The 18,934-nt window shown below is 57.8% G+C and overlaps 1 protein-coding gene and 3 long non-coding RNA genes across 5 annotated transcripts; 2 read left to right on the forward strand and 2 right to left on the reverse strand.

Annotated features, from left to right (window-relative positions):
- Positions 1–2,464: 2,464 nt before the first annotated feature.
- LOC106148542 lies at positions 2,465–8,288 on the forward strand. Its single transcript, XR_001234088.1, has 2 exons — positions 2,465–3,311; positions 8,079–8,288. It is a non-coding gene; the product is annotated as an uncharacterized LOC106148542 (long non-coding RNA).
- LOC102023863 lies at positions 5,192–8,092 on the reverse strand. Its single transcript, XR_259261.2, has 3 exons — positions 7,946–8,092; positions 6,529–6,671; positions 5,192–6,352 (listed from the first exon to the last, which is right to left on the reverse strand). It is a non-coding gene; the product is annotated as an uncharacterized LOC102023863 (long non-coding RNA).
- Positions 8,289–10,521: 2,233 nt separating the features above from the next.
- Positions 10,522–17,379, forward strand: LOC106148547. 2 transcript variants are annotated; one of them, XR_001234096.1, is made up of 3 exons: positions 10,522–10,805; positions 10,896–14,078; positions 16,891–17,379. It is a non-coding gene; the product is annotated as an uncharacterized LOC106148547 (long non-coding RNA). The 2 variants fall into 2 exon arrangements; XR_001234095.1 differs by lacking the exon at positions 16,891–17,379 and adding an exon at positions 15,766–16,851.
- On the reverse strand, positions 12,852–18,920 carry Sox7 (SRY (sex determining region Y)-box 7). Its single transcript, XM_005373806.2, has 2 exons — positions 18,473–18,920; positions 12,852–15,399 (listed from the first exon to the last, which is right to left on the reverse strand). The coding sequence occupies exons 1-2, from the start codon at positions 18,708–18,710 to the stop codon at positions 14,483–14,485; spliced, it is 1,155 nt and encodes a 384-aa protein (XP_005373863.1). The 5' UTR covers positions 18,711–18,920; the 3' UTR covers positions 12,852–14,482.
- Positions 18,921–18,934: the final 14 nt, after the last annotated feature.

Here is an 18,934-nt window from a genome sequence, read left to right on the forward strand (position 1 = left end):
CACCTACCTAGCACCAGCAGAGCCGCCCAAGGGAAAAGAGAAGCCGGTTCTTATGGTACCACCCTCAGAGCTGGGCCCCCACAAGCATGGCTGGGGTTGCAGCAGGGGTTTTGGCCACACAGAGGAGCCATATTAGGGAACGCTACAGGGCATTGGAAGACCGGCTGATGCTGACTGACTGGCTGACTGAACCAGGAAATTACGGAAAACCTGACCTCCTGCCTCTGCCCCGAGAGGCATGGAGATACCACACTGACTGACTTCAAGACAAGCAGAGGCGCACTGTGGCCAAGGGGCAAGGTTACTTACAGTCAGCAGCTGGGCAACCCCTAGGAAAACCCTAGCATGGACACTGAGCCCCCTTCCTGTGGACCTCAAGCCTGGGCAGTGCCCACCCAGGCCTCGTGGGCTGTGAAGCTGTGGGTCCCTGAACAGGAAAACAGCGGCTGTACCAGGGACACCCATTGGAGCCTGAGGATGGAGAAGCAGGTTGCATGTTCCGGTTTCCCACACGGTCATATCCTGGGCGACACTGTTGTCCCTGCGCTGGGCTTGCTTTAGCTTTTGTTGTCCCAGGCCAGGCCATTCAGCCAGGCCTCTGCTGAATGGTGGGGAATTAAGATTGATGTGAGAGAAGACAGCTTCTTCAGCACATGAACTTGGGCTGTGTACACCTCTTCGCGTGACAGCACTTGGGGACCCCTCAGGACCAGCCTGGGGCCCTCCCTGGGACATGAGCCGCAGGCAGCCGAGGCAGCTGAGAGCCAGCACCTCCCCTGGCTGGGGCCAAGAGGGGGGTCCAGCTCCGCTGCTTGAGCCACCGGAAGGCTGGTAGCAGCAGTGGATGCAGAACCAGGGCAAACTGGGGGCACACACAGGAGCCCTGGAGCAGCAGGAATTCAGCCCTCGGCAGTGTGTGGTGTGAGCTCATGGCTGCTGATCTTTCTGTTTCTTCCTGTCCTTTTGTTGTCCAATAAACCCTTTGGTGGCAATGAATCTGAGCATGAGTCCTGAGAGTGAATTATCTTGACTTTTTCTTTTCCAACAAGGCAAATGTGCACAACGTGACCATCCGTGTGAACTGTGCTCCGGGAGAGTCCTAGCCACGTCCCTGACGGTGCAATACCGGTACCAAGAAGCCTGCGCATCAACAGTAACGGGTCACAGTGTCGCCCACTCAGGGCCGTGATCCTTCTGGAAACGGCTTCTCTGTTGCCGGTGGAACATCTCCCAATTTTAATTCTATCAGAAATTTCCTCGGAACTTTCAACACTGTTTTGGAGGTGCTAACACAAACATAAACACCAATATATCTTAGCTCCTCGGTGAAAGCAACATTCTCTTTATATTTAAAAAAAAAAGCAACCACACAAATCCACGGAGCTGGAGTGTTGCAGAGTTGGTGGCGGGTCACAGAGAATTCATTTGTGAGGATGGGAGTGGGGGAAGAAGTCGGTGACCAACCTCAGAAAACTGCGTGGGCTCTGCCCTCAGAGGTGCTGGGTGTGGGAACAGCAATGTGCACACATCTGTGTCACGTGTACTAACTGGCCAGTCACTGGTACCAGATACTGTTATGCGCTGGGGACCCAGCAGCAAAACACCAGGCTGGGTCCCCACACCCACCAGCAATTAAACAAGATCCTCCTGGATGGGGACCCGCCATATGAGGGCCATAGCAGGTAGGAAGGCCTCCACGAAACTTGGGGTGCCAGGAACTTCACTGCCAAGGATATTAAGTGCCCACTGTATGCAGGACAGAGAAAAGACACAGCTAGTGCCCTGCAGAGGGCACAATCTGACGGTTCTTTCTCCTGGGGGCTCCCAGCCACCCTGCCTCCCACCCTGACCAATGGGTAAGCTCCTCCTCCAAGTGGATCACCGATCAGTCATCTGTCTGTCCAGTGATTGGACAGACACAGGCACATGACTCAAACTGGACCAATCAAAGTGCTTCATCCTCACCCCATCCACCACACCCTATCATGATGGCCAATCCAAAGATTTTTCTCCTTAAATCTTCTCCACCTGCTTCCTGTTGGTTGTGAGGCTTTAAGGACTCTAGCAGGTCAGAGTAGTCTGTGGAGGAGCTTCCAGCCTGACAGAAGGAAGACACCAGGCAAAGAGAAGCAAGGGAGGGAGAGCGAGGAGAGAGACTGAGAGACTGGTTCTTAATCCAGCCACCCGGGGGCAGCTCGCCCTGCCAGGCAGTGGTTTGGCTATGTGAGCCAACGTGCCACGCCCATTATTTGACTGAGGTCAGTGAGGTGGGCAGGGCAGGGAAGGCTTCGACAGGACAGATGAGGAAACTGAGGCTCAGGCAGGTGGAATGATTGCACAAGGTCACTTGACTAATCGAGGGTGAAGCTGTGACAGAAGCAGCCAAACCTCCTACCCGCCCAGGTGACAGCTCTTCTCCTGTCCCCTCCCTGCCGCACAGGGCGTGGCCCTGTAGCCAGGCCTGCCCCTGCTCAGGAGCCTCAGTCCCCTCTGGTCCTGGGCTCTGAGAGAGACCGCAGCATCTACACTGAGCGGACCACACTCCGGGGCCGCGCACAGCCCATTCTTTGGGAGTCCGCACACACAAACAAGGGACAGGAGGGAGGGGAGTGGAACCAAAGGCTGCCTTCCTCACTGCTCTGTCCTCAGGAAACGCCTGGCCCTCCTCACCGGCGGGGCCGCGGTTGCCTCAAAACCAGAAGGCCAGGCCACGCCCACCAGGGACGTCCCCCACTGGAGCTCCTCGGCTTGCTTGTGAACCCTCCGCCAAAGAACCCACGGGCTGCCTGCTGTGTTTTGTAAAGTTTTCCAGAGTTCTTTTGTTCTTACCCAAAAGGACACACAGGGCATGACAGTATCCAGATTTTTGAAAGGAGTGAGATGACCTGTGTTCTTCCTGAGGGCCCTGCCTGCCTTGACACCGTAAGATGCCCCGGTTCCATGCACATGGGTCACAGTGGGAACCAGGACAACACAGGCTTTTGAAGCTTGACCAGGCCCTGACACCGCGAGGCAGCCGTTGGTCCCCAGGGGTCTCAGGAGGCTGTCCTGATGTTTTCTTCTGAGGACCCCACACAGCCGAGTTTTGTGAACCGGTCCTGGCCATACAGCAAGGCAGAGGCCTTGCTACTTTTCTAGCCAAGTAAGGAGCTGTCAGTCACAGGCAGAACCACCCAGGACTGCTGAGCAGCACAGACTGGGCCAGGAGGGGCCAGGCTGGATGTCCTGGGGTGGGGCTGGCTTGCTGGTGGTGTGAACTTGTCATGGATGCCCTTGGGTGTGGTGTCCCTCGGACTGGCTGGTGGAACCTGGTGAGTATAGAACTTTGGGGTGGGAGGGCTGGGGGGTCTTGCACTCCCAATTCTAAAAAGGGGCCCAGGGGACCAGGGGACCTGAGGTGGCCTGCTCACAGCTAGGCCCACTGCTATTTGACTCCCATGTTTCCGAGGTGCTGCGTGTCTTCCCCCAGGGCCGTCTTGGTGCACGGGGGACGGGAAGTTCACCTCGTGCACAGTCACAGTCCAGCTAGACATGGGACAGCGTCCCCTACAGCCCTGCACACTGGCAGGCCCGGGCACCCCAAGGCCTTTGCCTCTCCCTCCCAGGAAGAGACGCTTCTGCCCCAGCACAACAGCACTCGGGGTTGGTTCCCAGGGCTTGGGCTGCCGCCAGGAGGCTGCTGAGTCACCGCCGGCCCCCTGGCGAGTCACTTCCCTCCTGGGCACCTGGGGGAAATGAAAGTGGCCATCCCTGGGTCCTGGCCACCTGGGTGGGGCCTGGATTCCTAGGTGGCCTTTCCCAGCAGGGCTGACTGGGCCGCCTGGCGGGGGAGGGCCCAGATGACCGCCAGGAAGCCGGGACAGGACCTCTGACAGAAGGGCCAGGGCAGCCTGCTCCGCCCTCCCCAGGGAACCAGCAGGGAGTGGTGCTGTGGCTCCCATTTAGGGCAAAACTGAGGGCAGGGGGTGGGGTGAGGTCTGGTCACCCGGCGAGCAGAAGAGGGCGCTGCAGAAAGATCCCCACAGGACACCCAGCAGCCTCCGGGAGCCACGCTCTCACAGACAGGGAAGGACACTCGGGCCACATGTTGGCTTTTTTGAAAGGCGAGTTTCCAAAACAGTGCAGTCCCGATATTCTAAAGGAAATGTAAGTGCTTATGTGGGCACAGACACGGTTCTAGGAGGAGAGGACTAGAAGGGCCCCAAGGGAACTAATAGGCAGCATCTTCGCGTGGAGCTCGCTCTGTCTCTGCCCTCCTCTCTCTGCGGCTCGGCACTCCCAAGTTTGCTGCGTGTACTTAGGTGCTCCGTGAAGTAAATTACAACAAGATTTGCAGTTGGGCTTGGGAAAGGTATTACTAGGGAAGGGCAGCCAGCACTGTCAACATCAGGCCCCCACAGTCTGTCCCAGGAGATGTGGCGACCCGTGTGTGTCCCATGGGACACACGTGCCCTCCCTCACCCTGCTCTCCTGAGGAAGGTGTTCTAAATCGCTCTGGCTCCCGACTGGTGGCTTAGGGTAGGGTACGGACACAGCCTAGGGAGCTGCAAGACTCCAGTGGAGAATTAAAGTTTTCAAGGATCGACAAGAGGAGATGATACTGGGAACTTCTTTCTCATCCCCTGAGCTGTTCCTGCTACTTCTGTTTACAACTGTCACCTGCATCCTCCCAACTAAAGCAGCGCCAGTTTACAGGGAAACTGAGGCACAGAAAAATGAAGCCACTGGTGTGAGATGAAAGCCAAGCAGAGGGTGGGGTGGCCTGTGTTGGGGCCCCGCGTGGCCATTCAGACGCTGATCCAAGAGCTAGACATGCCCGCCATGGGACCGAGGACTGATCCGATACCTTTCTCTCCCCTTTGAGAGAATTCAGAAAGACTGCAGTTCTGCCATCATGTTTCAAAGGCACATGAGGCATGTGGGAATAGACAGTCTGGGGAGGGGACTGGGAGAGGGGAGGCCAGGGTGGGTGGAGGGCGTGCTGAAAAGGCTTCTGAGGGGGAAACATTTTAGCTGTGTCCTTAGATAACAAGAATCTACCTAAAGCATACGTGGGGGTGGCATTTCAGCCTGGGAAGAGCCTATGCAAAGGCCCTGGGGTAGAAGAAACAGATCCCATTTGAGCGTTTGCTGTGGGTATGGTCAGGTGAGGAGATCTTGGCACATTAAGCTGGGATTGAATGAGGAAGTGCTGTGAAAGTCTGAGCCTCACTTTGTTGGCCTTACTGGGTGAGCAGAAGATTTTATGCAAAAAGTTTCTTTGCTTTTTTTTTTTTTAATCTTATGGCTGGTCAGGAGGGAAGAGGCTGGGGCCATAGGTGGCAAGAGACCGGGTGGAGGTCTAGAGGGACCGCAGGGGCCGGAAGGACAGACTCCAGAGCCTGGGGCCTGGGCCCCCGCTCCCACAGGCGCTGCTGCGGCTCGCACAGCCAGACGCTTCTGGTGCCAGGGTCACACGAGGACCTGCAGGCGGGGCGCGGGCGACAGAGGCCTCTTGCCCCATCCTGCCAGCCCAGTACCCAGGCGGGAAGGCGGGCAGAGAGGCCGAGGCTCAGGCAGTGTGGGCAAGGCAGGGCAGAGCTCTGGGAGGTGGGGCTGGCCGGGATGCTGGGAACGGGGCCAGGCCAGGTGTCAGGGGCCTGCGCCCGGGGCAGCGCGGGCCGGAGGGCGCTGCGGTGGGAGGGCTTGCCCAGACGCACAGCTGCCGCTCCAGCCAGCTGTGCTCAGCTTCTGGGCCTCACCTGGCTGGCTCTGCACAGCAGGCCCTTGCCTGGGGACCCCACTCCCACCTGTGTCTGAGGCCAGGGGCAGAGAGCAGGGGGCCCTCCACTCTTTCTCACCCTCTCCCCGGGGCTCTGAGAAGGGGATGTGCTCGCTGGAGGAAACGGAGTCCTGCAAGGCCCAGAGCAGGGATGTGACCGGCTCAGCGTCACACAGCAGACCTGTGGCTGAATGGGCCTCGCAGCGCGTTAGATGAAAAGGCTTGGCCCCTGGTCTCCACCCTCCACCAGCCGCTCCTCGCTCAGGGCCCCGCAGCACAGTGGCCCTGTGCCGTGCGCCCAGCCGGCCAGGGAATTCCCCGCTCTTCGCGCGGCCCACTGGCTGTGTCAGGGCGGGGGGCGCGGCGGGGGGCAGGCTGGGAACGCAGCCTGGCAGCGCGCCCTGGGGCTTTCTCCCACCAGCCAGGCGGGAGGGCCCGGGGACGCCGTCCCTGCTGTCCAGCACTGTGACCTTGCCATGCCCCTGTGCAGCTCAGATGCCTTCCCTGCCTGTGAAGGGCTCGCTTGCGCTAGTGTTGGGGTTGCTGTGATGGCCCCAGAAACAGCAGCGGAGAAGCCTGTGAGGGTTTTCCCTGTGGGGATCAGAGAGGGGAGGATGGAGCTGGGGTCAGCCAAAAGAAGGGGCCACCGCCCGCACCAGCCACCCCCTTCCCTTCTGGGGATGCTGCGCTGCCCTAAGGGCGGCCACCATCCGGCGTCCAGGCCCTGAGTCTGCGGGGGAGGAGCCCCTTAGCTCCCTGCGGCTCACCTCTTCCGGAGCAGGACGCAGCTCGGACAGGGCGGCCCCACCCCGTCCACACTGCCGTCCACACACAGCCCCTGTCTGCGGTGTCTCTCCGAGGTGGTCACTGAGGGCAAATGAGCAGGCGGGAGGAAGCAGATGGGGACCGCCTGTGAATGAAACCGTGACCAGTTCCTGAGGCCCGCACTCCAGGCTGGGGACGGCCGGTCGCACCGGGGTGGCAGGCACTCCCTCCTCGGGGCCGGACTTTGTGCAAGCAGAGGAGGTGGGCCCTGAGACAGCCGCAGGGCTCGGGTGGGACCCGGAGGCTGCAGGCTGGGCGCTTCCTGCGGCGGAGGCCCCAGGGCGGGCAGGGAGGAAGGCACAGCGGGCTGATCTGGAGAAGAGATTTTCCTCCTCACCAGCCTTCCCCGGGCAGGGCTGAGGCGTGAAGGTGGCCAGCCTGGCTCCCCGCGCGGGGCGGGCGGCTTATCAGGCAGGAAACACTGGGCCCCGCCACATCCTCCTGCTCCTGCTGGGGCAGCTCCCATGGGCAGGAAAGTGCTCTGCGCCGACTGCTCCTTGGCCCTCGGCCCCTCCTGCCAGCCCTTCCTCGCCTCCACTCCGTCCCCAGCCACTGGAGCTGGGGTGCATGCGGTGTCCTAGACACGGGATGAAGGGCGAGGCAGGCACACAGGGTGGCACCGGCCACCAGGGATGTCCGCGTGGCGGCCCCTGGTCCTCAGTGGCCACCAGCAGCATCCACAGTGGGACTCGGCGGCCCAGAGCCCTCTTCCTGCTAGCCTGTCCTGGGCCAGCACCCACCCACAGGAGCTGGGCTTCAAGAGGCCCCTTTGGCCCTCACTCCTTCCTGTGCCCAGGGCCCAGCCCCTGCGAGCCTTCAGGGAGAGTGGGAGGACACTTCAGTGAGCCACACCCCGGCCCGCCTTGCCTTCCCCACCCTCTACCAGCTTCTCCGCCGTTCATCCCCAGGCAAACCCCTTAACCTCTCTGGGCCTCCGTTTCCGCTCCCATCAAATCTAGGGACCGGAGCAACAACTGTGATTCCTCTGGCTCAACCAGTTGGTGATTTTTTTTTAAGGTCACGGAGCTGGAAGGAGAATCTCCAGTTCCAAGCCCCATTCCTTACAGTAAAAATGCAACGACAGGCAGCCCTCAGAGTCCACAAATTCTGCATCTGCGGATCCAACCCAACACAGATTGAAAGTGCTCCAGAGAAAAGATAGCACATTGTCTGTCGCTGCAGACAGGAACCGTGTGGAGGGAGGTTTGGTCTGCACTGATTGTGTGCAGGCTTTGTTTTCTTGCCATTATGCCTTGCACAATACAGTATAACAATGACTTCCATAACATTTACATTGTTTTAGGTAGTATGCATTCTTTACAGATGATCTAAAGTATCTGGGAGGATTGCGCAGGTTACCGTTTTATGTAAGGGAGCTGAGCATTCAGGATGTTGGTATCCACAGAGGTCCTGGAATGGGTCCCAGGGATGCCTGTGCTCTGTCTAGGTTAGGATGCCTCCGGATGGACAGATGAGGATGACACTCAGGCAGGTCACCTGTCTTCTGCTCTCCCAGCTCAGGTGCAGATGTTACACCACTCCCTGACCTTCACTGTGAGCTGGAGGAGTAGGCTGAAGACTTTGGCCACGTGCCCTCCGCATGACCTTGAACTCCTGGAAGTCTCAGCCTTAGCCGGCAGATCTCGTCATTGGCACCTCTGAGATATAATAAACAGCCTCCCTGAGGATCCTGATGGCTGGAGAGACCATTGTGGTCCATGTTTTAAGGTCCCCTCATGCGCAGACCTCTCACAGACCCCAAAGCCTGTGGACAGAGGGGAGAGGAGTGACCACAGGCAAGGGTGGTGAGCAGGGCTGGGGAACCCATCATGTGACACACAATGTGATTACCCATGATGCCATGATGGAACATTCCAGAAGCACCCACAGAGAGCACAGCCCCATCCCCTACCGAAACCCTGCATCCTTCTCCCACTTTCTGTAAGGATAACGGCTTTCCCTCCTTCCATCCATACAGCATCCAGAGGCTGAAGCGGTCTCCACCCCAACCTCAGACATGGTCCCCCAAAGGAGAGGGGGAGACCACGGGCCTTCTCCTCCCAGCTCCGTGACCTTAAAATAAATCACCGATTGGTTGAGCCACATTGCCCTACATCTCCACAGTGACACCAAGTAAACATGGACTTAGACTAAAACAGGAGGTTTTGTGAGGTAGAAGAAAGAACTTTCTGATGATGGGATTTGTCAGACCAGCTTGCACAGGGAAGAATTCCCTCTTCTGGGGGACCCTCAAACTGAACAGAAAGCTGTCTTCCAAGAACAGTGAAGAGGCTGCCAGCCACCAAGGGGAGGGGCTGGGAAGGGACCCAGAGGTCCTGCAAACCCCAGCTCAGCGCCAGAGAAGGACACCTACAGAGACCCCCACGCTCTCCCTTTAGTCTATGTCCTTACATCTCCCGTCAGTCAGTCCCAGTGTGATGTCAGCGAATAGCTGGCTCCTGAGTTCTCAACCTGGCACCAGCCTACAGGCTAAAACAAATGGAAACCACTCACAGAAATCCAAAACTAAAGGGCTCTTTTGTGCAGGGCATAGAGCTTGCAGGTTCCAAATGCCTGTGAATTCACTCCACCTCTCCCAAGGCTAGAAGGCAGGTATGGGATTCACCCAAGTCCCCGCAGGATCCAGTAAGGCCTGGAACTGCTCCTGACTAGGGACAGAGCATGCTGTGGCACTGACATTTGCACCTGGGTGGCTGGGGAAGCTGTCACTACCGCTGACCCCCAGAACAACCCTTCTTTGCTCTAGATAAGAGGGAAAGGACACCTGGTGGTGGCCGCAGCCAAAGGAACCTCGAAGGGTGAAGAGGAGTAAAGAAAGGTGAGCCTGTGAGAGGTGAACCCCTTACGAATGGTCGACAGTTCATTCTTCCCACCTGAAAAGGTGAGGCCGCTGTGGGAATCCAGGGACCAGGTGAGACCCTTGTGGAAGCCAGCTAAGGACACAAACTGGAACTGGTCCCTGCAGGGTGACTCAGAAAAGGGAACGATTCCATTACCACATAGCAGGGGGATGGTCAGGTAAAGCCAGCAACGTTACTGCGCCCAAGTACCATGCAGTCGTGGGGGCTGATAGACAGATGTCACTGTCGCTGTCACTGTCACTGCCGTGGGCTGCAGAGCCGATCCAGCCCGTGGCCTGTGGCCTGTCCACCTCCCCAGGGTTGGAACTTGTGTAACTACGCGTGCTCAGACACAGAGCAGGGAGTGCAGGACATGGAAACAAGTGTACTGAAAATACACCCAGTGGGTAATTTGTCTTATGCAAAATTGTGTTCATATTGATTTTCCAAATAGGAAGAAGATAGCTTTTGTGGACAAATTTAATGACATAGAAAAATGTTTATTTAATGTGAATGCGTAAAAATGTCTATCATAAAAGACATATGGAAATGTATGTCTGGAAATAAATAAGTAAACGAATTCGAAAAACCCAGCAGGTTGGGGACATAGCTCAGGAGTAGAGCGAGCACTTGCCTAGCATGCACAAGGCCCTGGACTCCATCCCTATCACCGCAAAGAAAACAAAAAGTCAGCATGAAAATATGTCAAGAAATTACCCATAATGTCTCCTAAGTTGTAGACAACAGATGACTTATTCTTTGCTTTAAAACCTGTTATTTTTTTCTCAACTTTCTATAGAGACAATGTCTCTACTGAGACTCAGAATACAGACAGATGCAGACATAGGGATGGATGGATGCACAGATGCACGGGTGGGGGTGGGTAGGAAGACAGCAGTGAGAGGGGGTAGGCAGAGAGGACAGAAAGAAGGAAGGAAAAGAAAGATGAATAGATGGTAGATTGGTGGATAGTGGGTGGTTGATAAATCTCCTTCCCTCCCTCCCTCCTTCCTCCCTTCCCTCCATTCTTCCTTCCTTCCTTCCTTCCTCCTTTCTGTCTCTCTCTCTCTCCTTCCCCCTTCCTCGAGGCCTTCCTTCCCTCCTTTCCCTAGTCACTGAGAGGGACTCAACATCACAGCCTTCTTGCAAGAGCAGGGTTAGGAGCCCCCAGCTTTCAGTTCTGCTCTACTGCGCCCAGACAGGAAGGCAGAGGAGCTCTTTTTCTTCCGTGTCCTTGGGGTTGTGTCCCGGCCTTTTCTTCCTGTCTACCCGGCAGCAGGTGCCACCCTAGACCCTGCCTGAGAGCCGACAGGGACCCGCACAGACGCCCGGGACCTTGGCTTCCAGAGACATTCGAGGTACATCAAGGGCCCAGAAGTGCCAGGTCTGTATCGTCAAGCTGAGCCGAGGTGTCCTGGGTGTTTGTCACGTGTCCATCTCTTTGCCAGGTGACTAGTCTTGGTCCCCGCTCGGGGGAGGATGCATTGCTGGGTGCTCCACTGCCAACAGCCACCACCGTCCTTGAGGCCCACCCATGTCCCATGGGAGGAGAGTGACCATTGCCACGGTGGGAACGTCTGACCCCCACCTGGACAGTAGGTAGGTGGCACCAGATGGGTGACAGGTGAGAGGTGTGAAGATCTGCCAGGTGGGGGCCAGCACTGAGGAAGCCCTGAGGCAGGGGAAAGGAGTCTTCAGAGGCCAACGGGTTCCTTGAAGCAAGATGGGTTGGGAGTGAGAAGCTTCTGGAAAGATGAGGGTTAGTCACAAGGGCACCTGCATGGGTACCAGGCAGGTTTACGGCCTCAGGCTTGCACAGCAGGTGAGGAAGACTCTTACGTGGAAGAACACAAAAGCATCTCCTGTTGGCAAAGTTTATAAAGACTGTCGGCTGTGTGGAGGCATGAGCAGGCTTCTTGTCCCCAGAGCCACGCAAGTTAGGGCCCAGAATGGGAGCCTTGGCCTGGCCGCGAGGCCCCCTCTGCGCTCTGCGCTGTGGGTGACAAGCAGTCGCCCGCCGAGTGATGTCAGTCAAGGAATGACACGGAGACATCTACATTTTAGAAGAGCAGCAACACTCACATTGTCACCCAGCTCAGCCAGAGCAAACAGTGCTCCGGGCGAGGTGGCAGCGGGGACAGAGATGGCGGCCGGCATGCTCAGGCGGCCCTGGCTTCTGGTGTGAGGTTTCCCTGAGAGCAAAGCAAGCATGTCGTCCGCCTACTTCCTGCCCTGGCAGAGGCCCGGACAGCACCCACCTCACACTGTGTCCAGGGACAGGTCCTAGCAGACACTGCCTCACCAGCGGTGACCCTGCAGACACCACCGTCCGCCGGCCACTATGCCGGCCAGGCCTGCAGCCTCGTCTTGGCCTGGCCATCATTGTCTCTGACATGTGTCCTTGGCCCATGTCACCCCTTGCCTAAGAGGTAGGTGTGGATTGCACAGGATATAATCCTACGCCACTGGGAAGTGCTAAAGCAAAGGCACCAAGCCCAGCCGGGACACTGTCCTGCTAAAACGCTGTCAACACACGCGTCCGGCAGGTGTCCTGGCGCACGTGGTGAGCTCCCCTGCCAGCCTCCACCTTGGGCCTCGGTGTCTCCAGCTTTGCCATGGGGATGATGGGCCCCACCTGGAGCCATGAGTGAGAAATAATCCCTAAAACTCTCTGTAAAGCTCCGTGCACCTATAAAGTGCTGTTAAAGTAATGAGCACAGCTTAGGGTCAACTGAAGGATGCAGCGGCCCAGCGGCCCTCCTGAGACCCACTCCTTGGCCCGGGGGCCTGGGGAAGCGCAAGGCTGCCCTTGACTTCAGCAGGTCATGACTGCTCCACCATGGAGAGCCAGGCGGAGGTGACCTGCCCTGGGACTGAGTGATCATCAGTTTTGCCAGGTATTTTTTCCTGGGAGTGTAACCTTAAACCTTGCCAGACTCCATCCCTTAGTCACCACGCCATACCATCCTGTCTTCTCCACGAGAAGGTGTCAGACCCCGTCACCCAGCAAAGGGGGCAAGCAAGGTGTTCATGGTTGCCTCGAGTAAGCAAATAACTGAACGAAACTCACCCTGTATCCTCCGGTGGTCCTGCTCGCCTCCTTCCAGTTTGCAAGCGTGAAGTCGCCTGCAGGAGAGAACTGCTCGTCCTGTGGGTTAGGAATCAGTGTTTTCTTTCAGTGCTAATGATGACAAGCACGCTCCTATTGTATGAAGTCGGGCTTTATCTGTTTGGTGTAATGTAAGACAAGCCACTGCTGCAAGACAGCAAAGTTTTAAAATAAAAAAGCTAATGTAGCAAACATTTTGACCAGTACCACAAGTAGCACTGGACATACCAACTGCACTTCACTTGAAAACTTTTTCTTTTGGCACAAAAAAAATGCATTTCAAATGACAGAATGGTCATGGTACAAAAAAGTTTATTTAAATTAAATATTTTTGACAAATCAATATCATAACCATTCCAAGCATGTGTAGTCCTTACAAAAAAAAATGGAACAGTTTAGCTTAATGTCTGTGATACTATTTTACATGATTATTAATACACTTCTGGGCTGTGCACCAGAACAATTTACTATGGCATATACAGTAATAACATAAAGATTAATCAGGTAAGTGATTTTACAGTAAGACTTCTTGGAAGGAAAAAAGAATCAACAATATGAAATATAAGGTGAACATAATAGGAGAATATATAAAACACATTTCATACGGGCAATAATATGCTGACGCCAGAAGACAAGCAAGTGGCACGTTAGGTCTGCTCCTTCGAAGGAAATTCGGGGGAGGACAGAGGACAGGAATGTCGCGGCTCAGGACCGGTGTCAGAGTCACAGTGTGTTTCTGCTTGGGAAGCGAGTCTCACAAAGAGGCTGCGCGAAGCGGCTCTACCGCGCTGGCAGAGGACAGAGCTTGAGGGACCGGCTGACTCACCAGCTAAGAAATTCTCCGGACAGAGGAATCACTGGGGTGTCAAGTCAGGGGCTCTTTGCATTAGGGAACCAATTCAGCGGGTGGAGCAAGAGAAAGCAGAAGAGAGAAAGAAATTCCAGGAAAGGGAGAAAGGGAGCTGAGACAGCGGGAAGAGGCTCTTTTTGCACGTGCGGAGGGGAAAGAGTGGTGAAATTTTGCTCAAGAAACCAACATATCCGGAGTGCTGACAGTCTGCTGCTCCACCGTGCTCTGTGTTAGGAGCCTGGCTCCTGGGGTCTTTCGGAGCAGAAGGTGGTGAGAGACGGCCACGGTTAAGCAGACCTGGTTTACACCACAGGGAGTGTGCGCAAAGGTGAGTATGGGGGCGTCTCTCACCGACTCTCTCCGAGTGTGCGTGATGAAAAAGAATTGACTGAAAACTCTATCTTTAAAAACCCAGCTTGAACTCAGTCTCGTTTCCAGTGATGCTGTCTGACTTCCAAATCTCCGTCTGGAGGAGTCCTGCCACCCGAGCGAGGGCACCGCGGAAGGGAGACAGCAGGAGCAGAAAGCCATGTCCAGAGCCGTGCAGAGCCAGGCTGCACATCGTGAGGATGCCCTACTGTCCTTCAGGCAGCCGCGCCAGAACCCCACCTCAGGACATGGCGGGCACGGAGGCCTTGGCTGTCCAGTCTGCCGCGGCTTCGCAGAGCGGAGGTGCTGGAGGGGAGGGCGGGCGGGGGTTTCACCAGCGTCTGTGGCAGTGCTGGGCCCTGACCTTGGCTCTTCCTCCCCAAGCACCCAGCGAACGGGTGTGGCTCCCAGCTAGTGACGGGCCAGGAGGGCAGGGCAGGACGGGGCAGCTCATTCGGGAGGGGAGAGAGCGTGTCAGCAGCCGGAGGCCCCTGCTCCCGGGCTGCAGCCAGAGGAACTCACTTGAAGGAACTCAAGGGCGCTGGATCCACAGAGCCGTCCTGGCTGTGGGACGAAGGCTCCAGGGCCGACGTCTGGGCCTCCCCGCCACTGGGGGCAGGAGGAAGCCTGGTGGCACTGTGCAGTTTGCTCCCACTGTCCACGGGACGGACAGGGCGGCAAGGGCTGGGGCAGACTCGCCTGGGGCTCTAGGACACACTGTAGCTGTTGTAATATGCAGCCGTGGCATCGGCCAGGACAGAGATGAGGCTGGTCTCTGCGGGGCCTGTGGGGGCCACCTGGGAGAGTGGTGTGTGCCCACTCAGAGCCCCAGCCCCGGGTGCAGAGTCTGGGTGGCCAGGAGCGTTCAAATACTGGTCAAACTCATTGCGATCCATGTCCCCCAGAAGTTCCACCTGGCTCAGCTGATCCAAGGCGTCAAAGCCGGGGTGCTCTGGGGGTGGGGAGAGCTGGCCCAGGTGGGTATGGAGGGTGGGGTGGAGCGGGTGGTAGGTGGCTGGGGAGTAATAGGCAGGAGACGGGGGGCAGCCAGGGACTGTGGACATTACTGACACCCCTGGGGTCTGGCCAAGCGCCAGAGAGCCCAGGGGGTGGCTGCAGTGGAGGGGGCTGGGGGCCAGCTCGGGGGAGTAGGGGGGCCCGGGCAGGTGCGGCAGGTGTCGGGGGTGGGTGTGCTCCTCCGGGCAGGGGGAGGAGAAGAAGGTCTGCTCGGGCTCCAGCGCGTCCAGGGGAGACATCTCCGGGGGCGTGGGCAGCCCGTAGGGGTATGTGTCCACACTGCCGGGGGCACCGCCAGCCGGGCCCTCGTGGTAGCAGCCTCGGAGGCTGGGCAGAGCAGCACCTGCGGAGTACTCACCCCTGCCCTCCTTCTCTCCCTGCGCCCCACCGCCACTGCCAACCTTCTCCGGCAGGGCGTTCTGGTCCCGGGAGAGGGAGCTCAGGAGGAAGCCGGAGTCCACACGCTTGCAGAGGCGCTTGGCCTGCTTCTTCCTGCGGGGCCGGTACTTGTAGTTGGGGTAGTCCTGCATGTGTTGCAGCCGCAGCCGCTCTGCCTCGTCCACGTAGGGCCTCTTCTGCGACAGCGACAGCGCCTTCCATGACTTCCCTGCTCACACAAGCCAGAGAAGGCTGCGCTCAGTGCCGGGGCTGAGGGCGGGCCAACCAGCGCACCTGCCCCACACCTCCTAGCACCCCTCAGTTCCTGCACCCTGCCTCGCACCCCCTCTCCAGCACTGAGCCCCAGCACACCCAGAGGCTGCACCGACCCCTCCTGCTTGCATCCAACAAACACACTTCATAACAACGGTGCATGGAGACCTCAGGCCCTACGCAAAAGCATAGGACTCTTGCCTCAATATCAGTGACAGGAAAAAATACCCAATGACCATGACATTGACTGAGGCTCTTCCTATCCTCTGAGGGCCCGTTCTAATCATGTGTGTTTTTAAATAAACATTCCCTGCCTCTCAAGGATACTATAACTTCTGGCATCAACCTCACAACCCTTGGTTGAGGGAACCCAGGCTCAGCCAACAGTTGCACGGACGCAAGTCAATTCTAGGGTCTGAGCCCAGCTAATCAACCACCAGTCTCTACCAGGGAAGGTCAACCTGCAACACATGCGCACGTAAGATACCGCTTCTGACTGTCTGCTTGAGACCCCATGGCTATGGGACTCCTTCTCAGCCACTGACTCCACACAAAAGCAAACCCCTGAACTCCTCTGGGCCGCATTTTTCTCACCATGAAAGGGATGCCAAAGATACTGCAATAACAGTTCAGAGCCAGCTCTCTCTTTAAGAAGCAACCCCTCTAGTAATTCACCAGTGCTAAAATGCTGCCAGTACTTGACTTCCTAATTGTCATTCCTGCTGTCTGTTGTTTTGCAAATCACGCTGGTGTCTGTTTTATCCCTTCTCTGGCACCAGAGTATTCTGGGGGTCACTTCTAGACCCCTACATTGCTCCCTCCGAGAACTGCCTCGGGATTCTACAACTTTCCTATGTTCCCCCAAGACACTAAGGGAGCCTGAAGTTTGAGACCCACTAGCCAAGGGGCCAAGGCCCTATAGGAAAGGGGCCATGTCTTCCATTCACCACACCATGAAGGCGTTCATAGGCCGCCGTCCCTGTCCCCAGCACATCCAAGAGTCAGCACACTGCCAGATGCACAGTGGTCCTCGAGCCCAGGCAAGGGGGGCAACTGTTAAAGCATTCTGTCACTTGGGTGAAAGTGTCTAAGTATTCTGTGGAGGTGCCAGTCACTGTCATGAGCTGTCACTTCAAAGGGTGACTTAAAGAGGGTTAGGAACTCCACATTCTGATCTAGACACTGGTGCCCAGCCTGTAACTGAGGCCATAAAGGTCTTGTAAGAGGCTTGCAATCCAGATACCAGATATAAAATGTGAGTGTACTTCCCAAATGTGCCTGAGTGTTGTGGTAGCACTAAAATACATTCGGCCTCCCTGTCCTGATATACTTTCTTATACTGGACTAGAAACACTGGTGCCTCTGGGTGAAGTTTCAATGTTGCAGTTTTGTGGAAAGTTTATAGTGGAACACTGGCGACCCACACCCAGCCCTTTCTTTCTGACAGGTCATCCTGCGGCTGCCCCCCGGTCCACAGTGCACAAAGGCCCTATTTGAAAAGGCAGCAGGGTGCAGGTGTCCCATCTACTGCCCGGACAGCACAGCGAGGCTAAACAGGAAGGAACTGCAGTCCCAGCAGACAGGGATCGGCTCCTTGGGGGCCTCTGCCTCCTCATCCCCCGCCAGTCCTTGTCCCCAGGAGCAGCTACCTCAGCCCTGCCTCAACTCTGCCTCTCCCGACCTCTGCCTGTGCCCACAACAGAAGCCTGGTCAAGACCGGCAGCTTCCTGCGCCCAGCTGAGCCTAACCAGTAAGACCTTGGGAAAAAAATTTTTTAAAAAACGTTTTAGGTAATTCACCAAAAACTATTTTCATTTCTTTTAAAATCTAAGAAAAATATGGACTCTCAGGTCAAAGAGAAATGTTTATTGTCTATTTGAATACATTTCTCATTATGCTCACGACAGTACAAAACAAACATTGTACTCTTCTGCATGGAGGCCCAGCCGCCGCCAATGCATCGCGAGCGTGAAGCTGGCGGGGCGCGAGGCGCAGGGACCCCGGGGTTCGGCCAGCCAGACTCAGCCTTACCCAGAAGAGGGCTGGGGCCTCGCTCCAGGCCCGGGCTGTGGCCAGCGCTAGGGGACGGCACTCCCCTCGCAGCGGGGGAAGGAGCCCTGTGCTCCGACGGGAAAAGGAAGGGCCGGTTCCGGCCGCTGCCGCCGCCGCCGGGCGGGGTCGAGTGACCGCACGTCCCTGTCGCAGGGCCTGGCGCCCGCTGCGAGCACAATGCGCTGCGATTCTCATTGGTCCAAATGAATCAAACCCGGGGACCGCAAAGAGGGTGCGAGCAAGGCGCTGCTGCATAGAAGGGGAAAGAGCCCCTCAGGAACTCGGGTTTTTCGGACTCGTCCTAATACCCTCACTCTGGGTTCCTCTGGCCTGACCCGTCCCTGTCCCCAGTCCTTGTCCCCAGAGCCCGAGCAGCTTCCAGAAGCAGCGGCGCCACTACAGACTCCCCGGCCGCCCCGAGCATCCAGTGTTACCTGCGCCCCGCGACAGACGCAAACGCGTTAGTGAAGCGCCTCGGTCCGGGCAGCCCCTTCCCGGCTGTGAGCGTAACAATTAAGCCCCCCAAAGGCCTTCCTTCCTGTGTACTCGTTGTGATGTTATCCGTGGCAGTCTCCCTCTGATCGTCCCAATCGGAAAGCGCACGGCATGGTGCGGTTTCCCGCTCCAACCTTCCCAGCAAGCCCGGGGTCCCCGCCTCGACGTCACCGTCCTTCCCAGCAGCGTCCCCGCGCGCGGCTCACCTCTCCAGGAGGCCGGGGCCTGGCCGCTGCCAGGTCGCACCCGCTTTGGAGCCGGGATCTCGGGCGTCCCGGAGGAGGCCCCTCCCGGAATCCCGGCCCGCAGTTTCACTTTGGACCGCGGGGACCGAGATGTCCCTGCTCGGATTCCAGCACCGAGTGCGCCCACGACGGGGCAGAAGAGCCTTGTGCCTGCGCCCGCGCCCCGAGCTCCTGCCCGCCCGCTGCGGCCCTCTGCCCGCCGCCCTCCGGGAGCCCAGCCGGCCGCCGCTTACTCACCCAGCATCTTGCTGAGCTCTGCGTTGTGCAGGTCCGGGTTCTGCACCGCCAGCCGTTTCCTCTCGTCCTTGGCCCACACCATGAAGGCGTTCATAGGCCGCCGGATGCGACTCTCCGAACCCTTGTCCCCAGGGGGCCGGGGGGCGGCCGGCGGCGACAGTCCATCCGACAGGTCGGCTTCCAGGGCTGGGCACTCGAGCCCCTCGGGCCACGGGTAGCCTCCAAGCAGAGAGGCCATGGCCGCACGGGGTAGCCGGGCTTCGCCTCGTGGGGCGGGTGCTGACCGGGCCCTCGCTCGGGTCGAGGCTTCAAACTTGGCCCCCGGCCGCGGCCCGGGCCCTTATTTATCAGCTTCGGGCGGTCGGGTTCTCCAATGAGTCTCCAAGGCGGCGCGGCCCCGCCCCGTTTCCGCGAGGGTCCCCTCCCTGCGCCCCGCCGCCTCTGGGCTCCGACCTGCAGGGA

This window comes from Chinchilla lanigera, unplaced genomic scaffold (genome assembly GCF_000276665.1).
Source record: "Chinchilla lanigera isolate Chin_1 unplaced genomic scaffold, ChiLan1.0 scaffold00002, whole genome shotgun sequence".
NCBI classification, from domain to species: domain Eukaryota; kingdom Metazoa; phylum Chordata; class Mammalia; order Rodentia; family Chinchillidae; genus Chinchilla; species Chinchilla lanigera.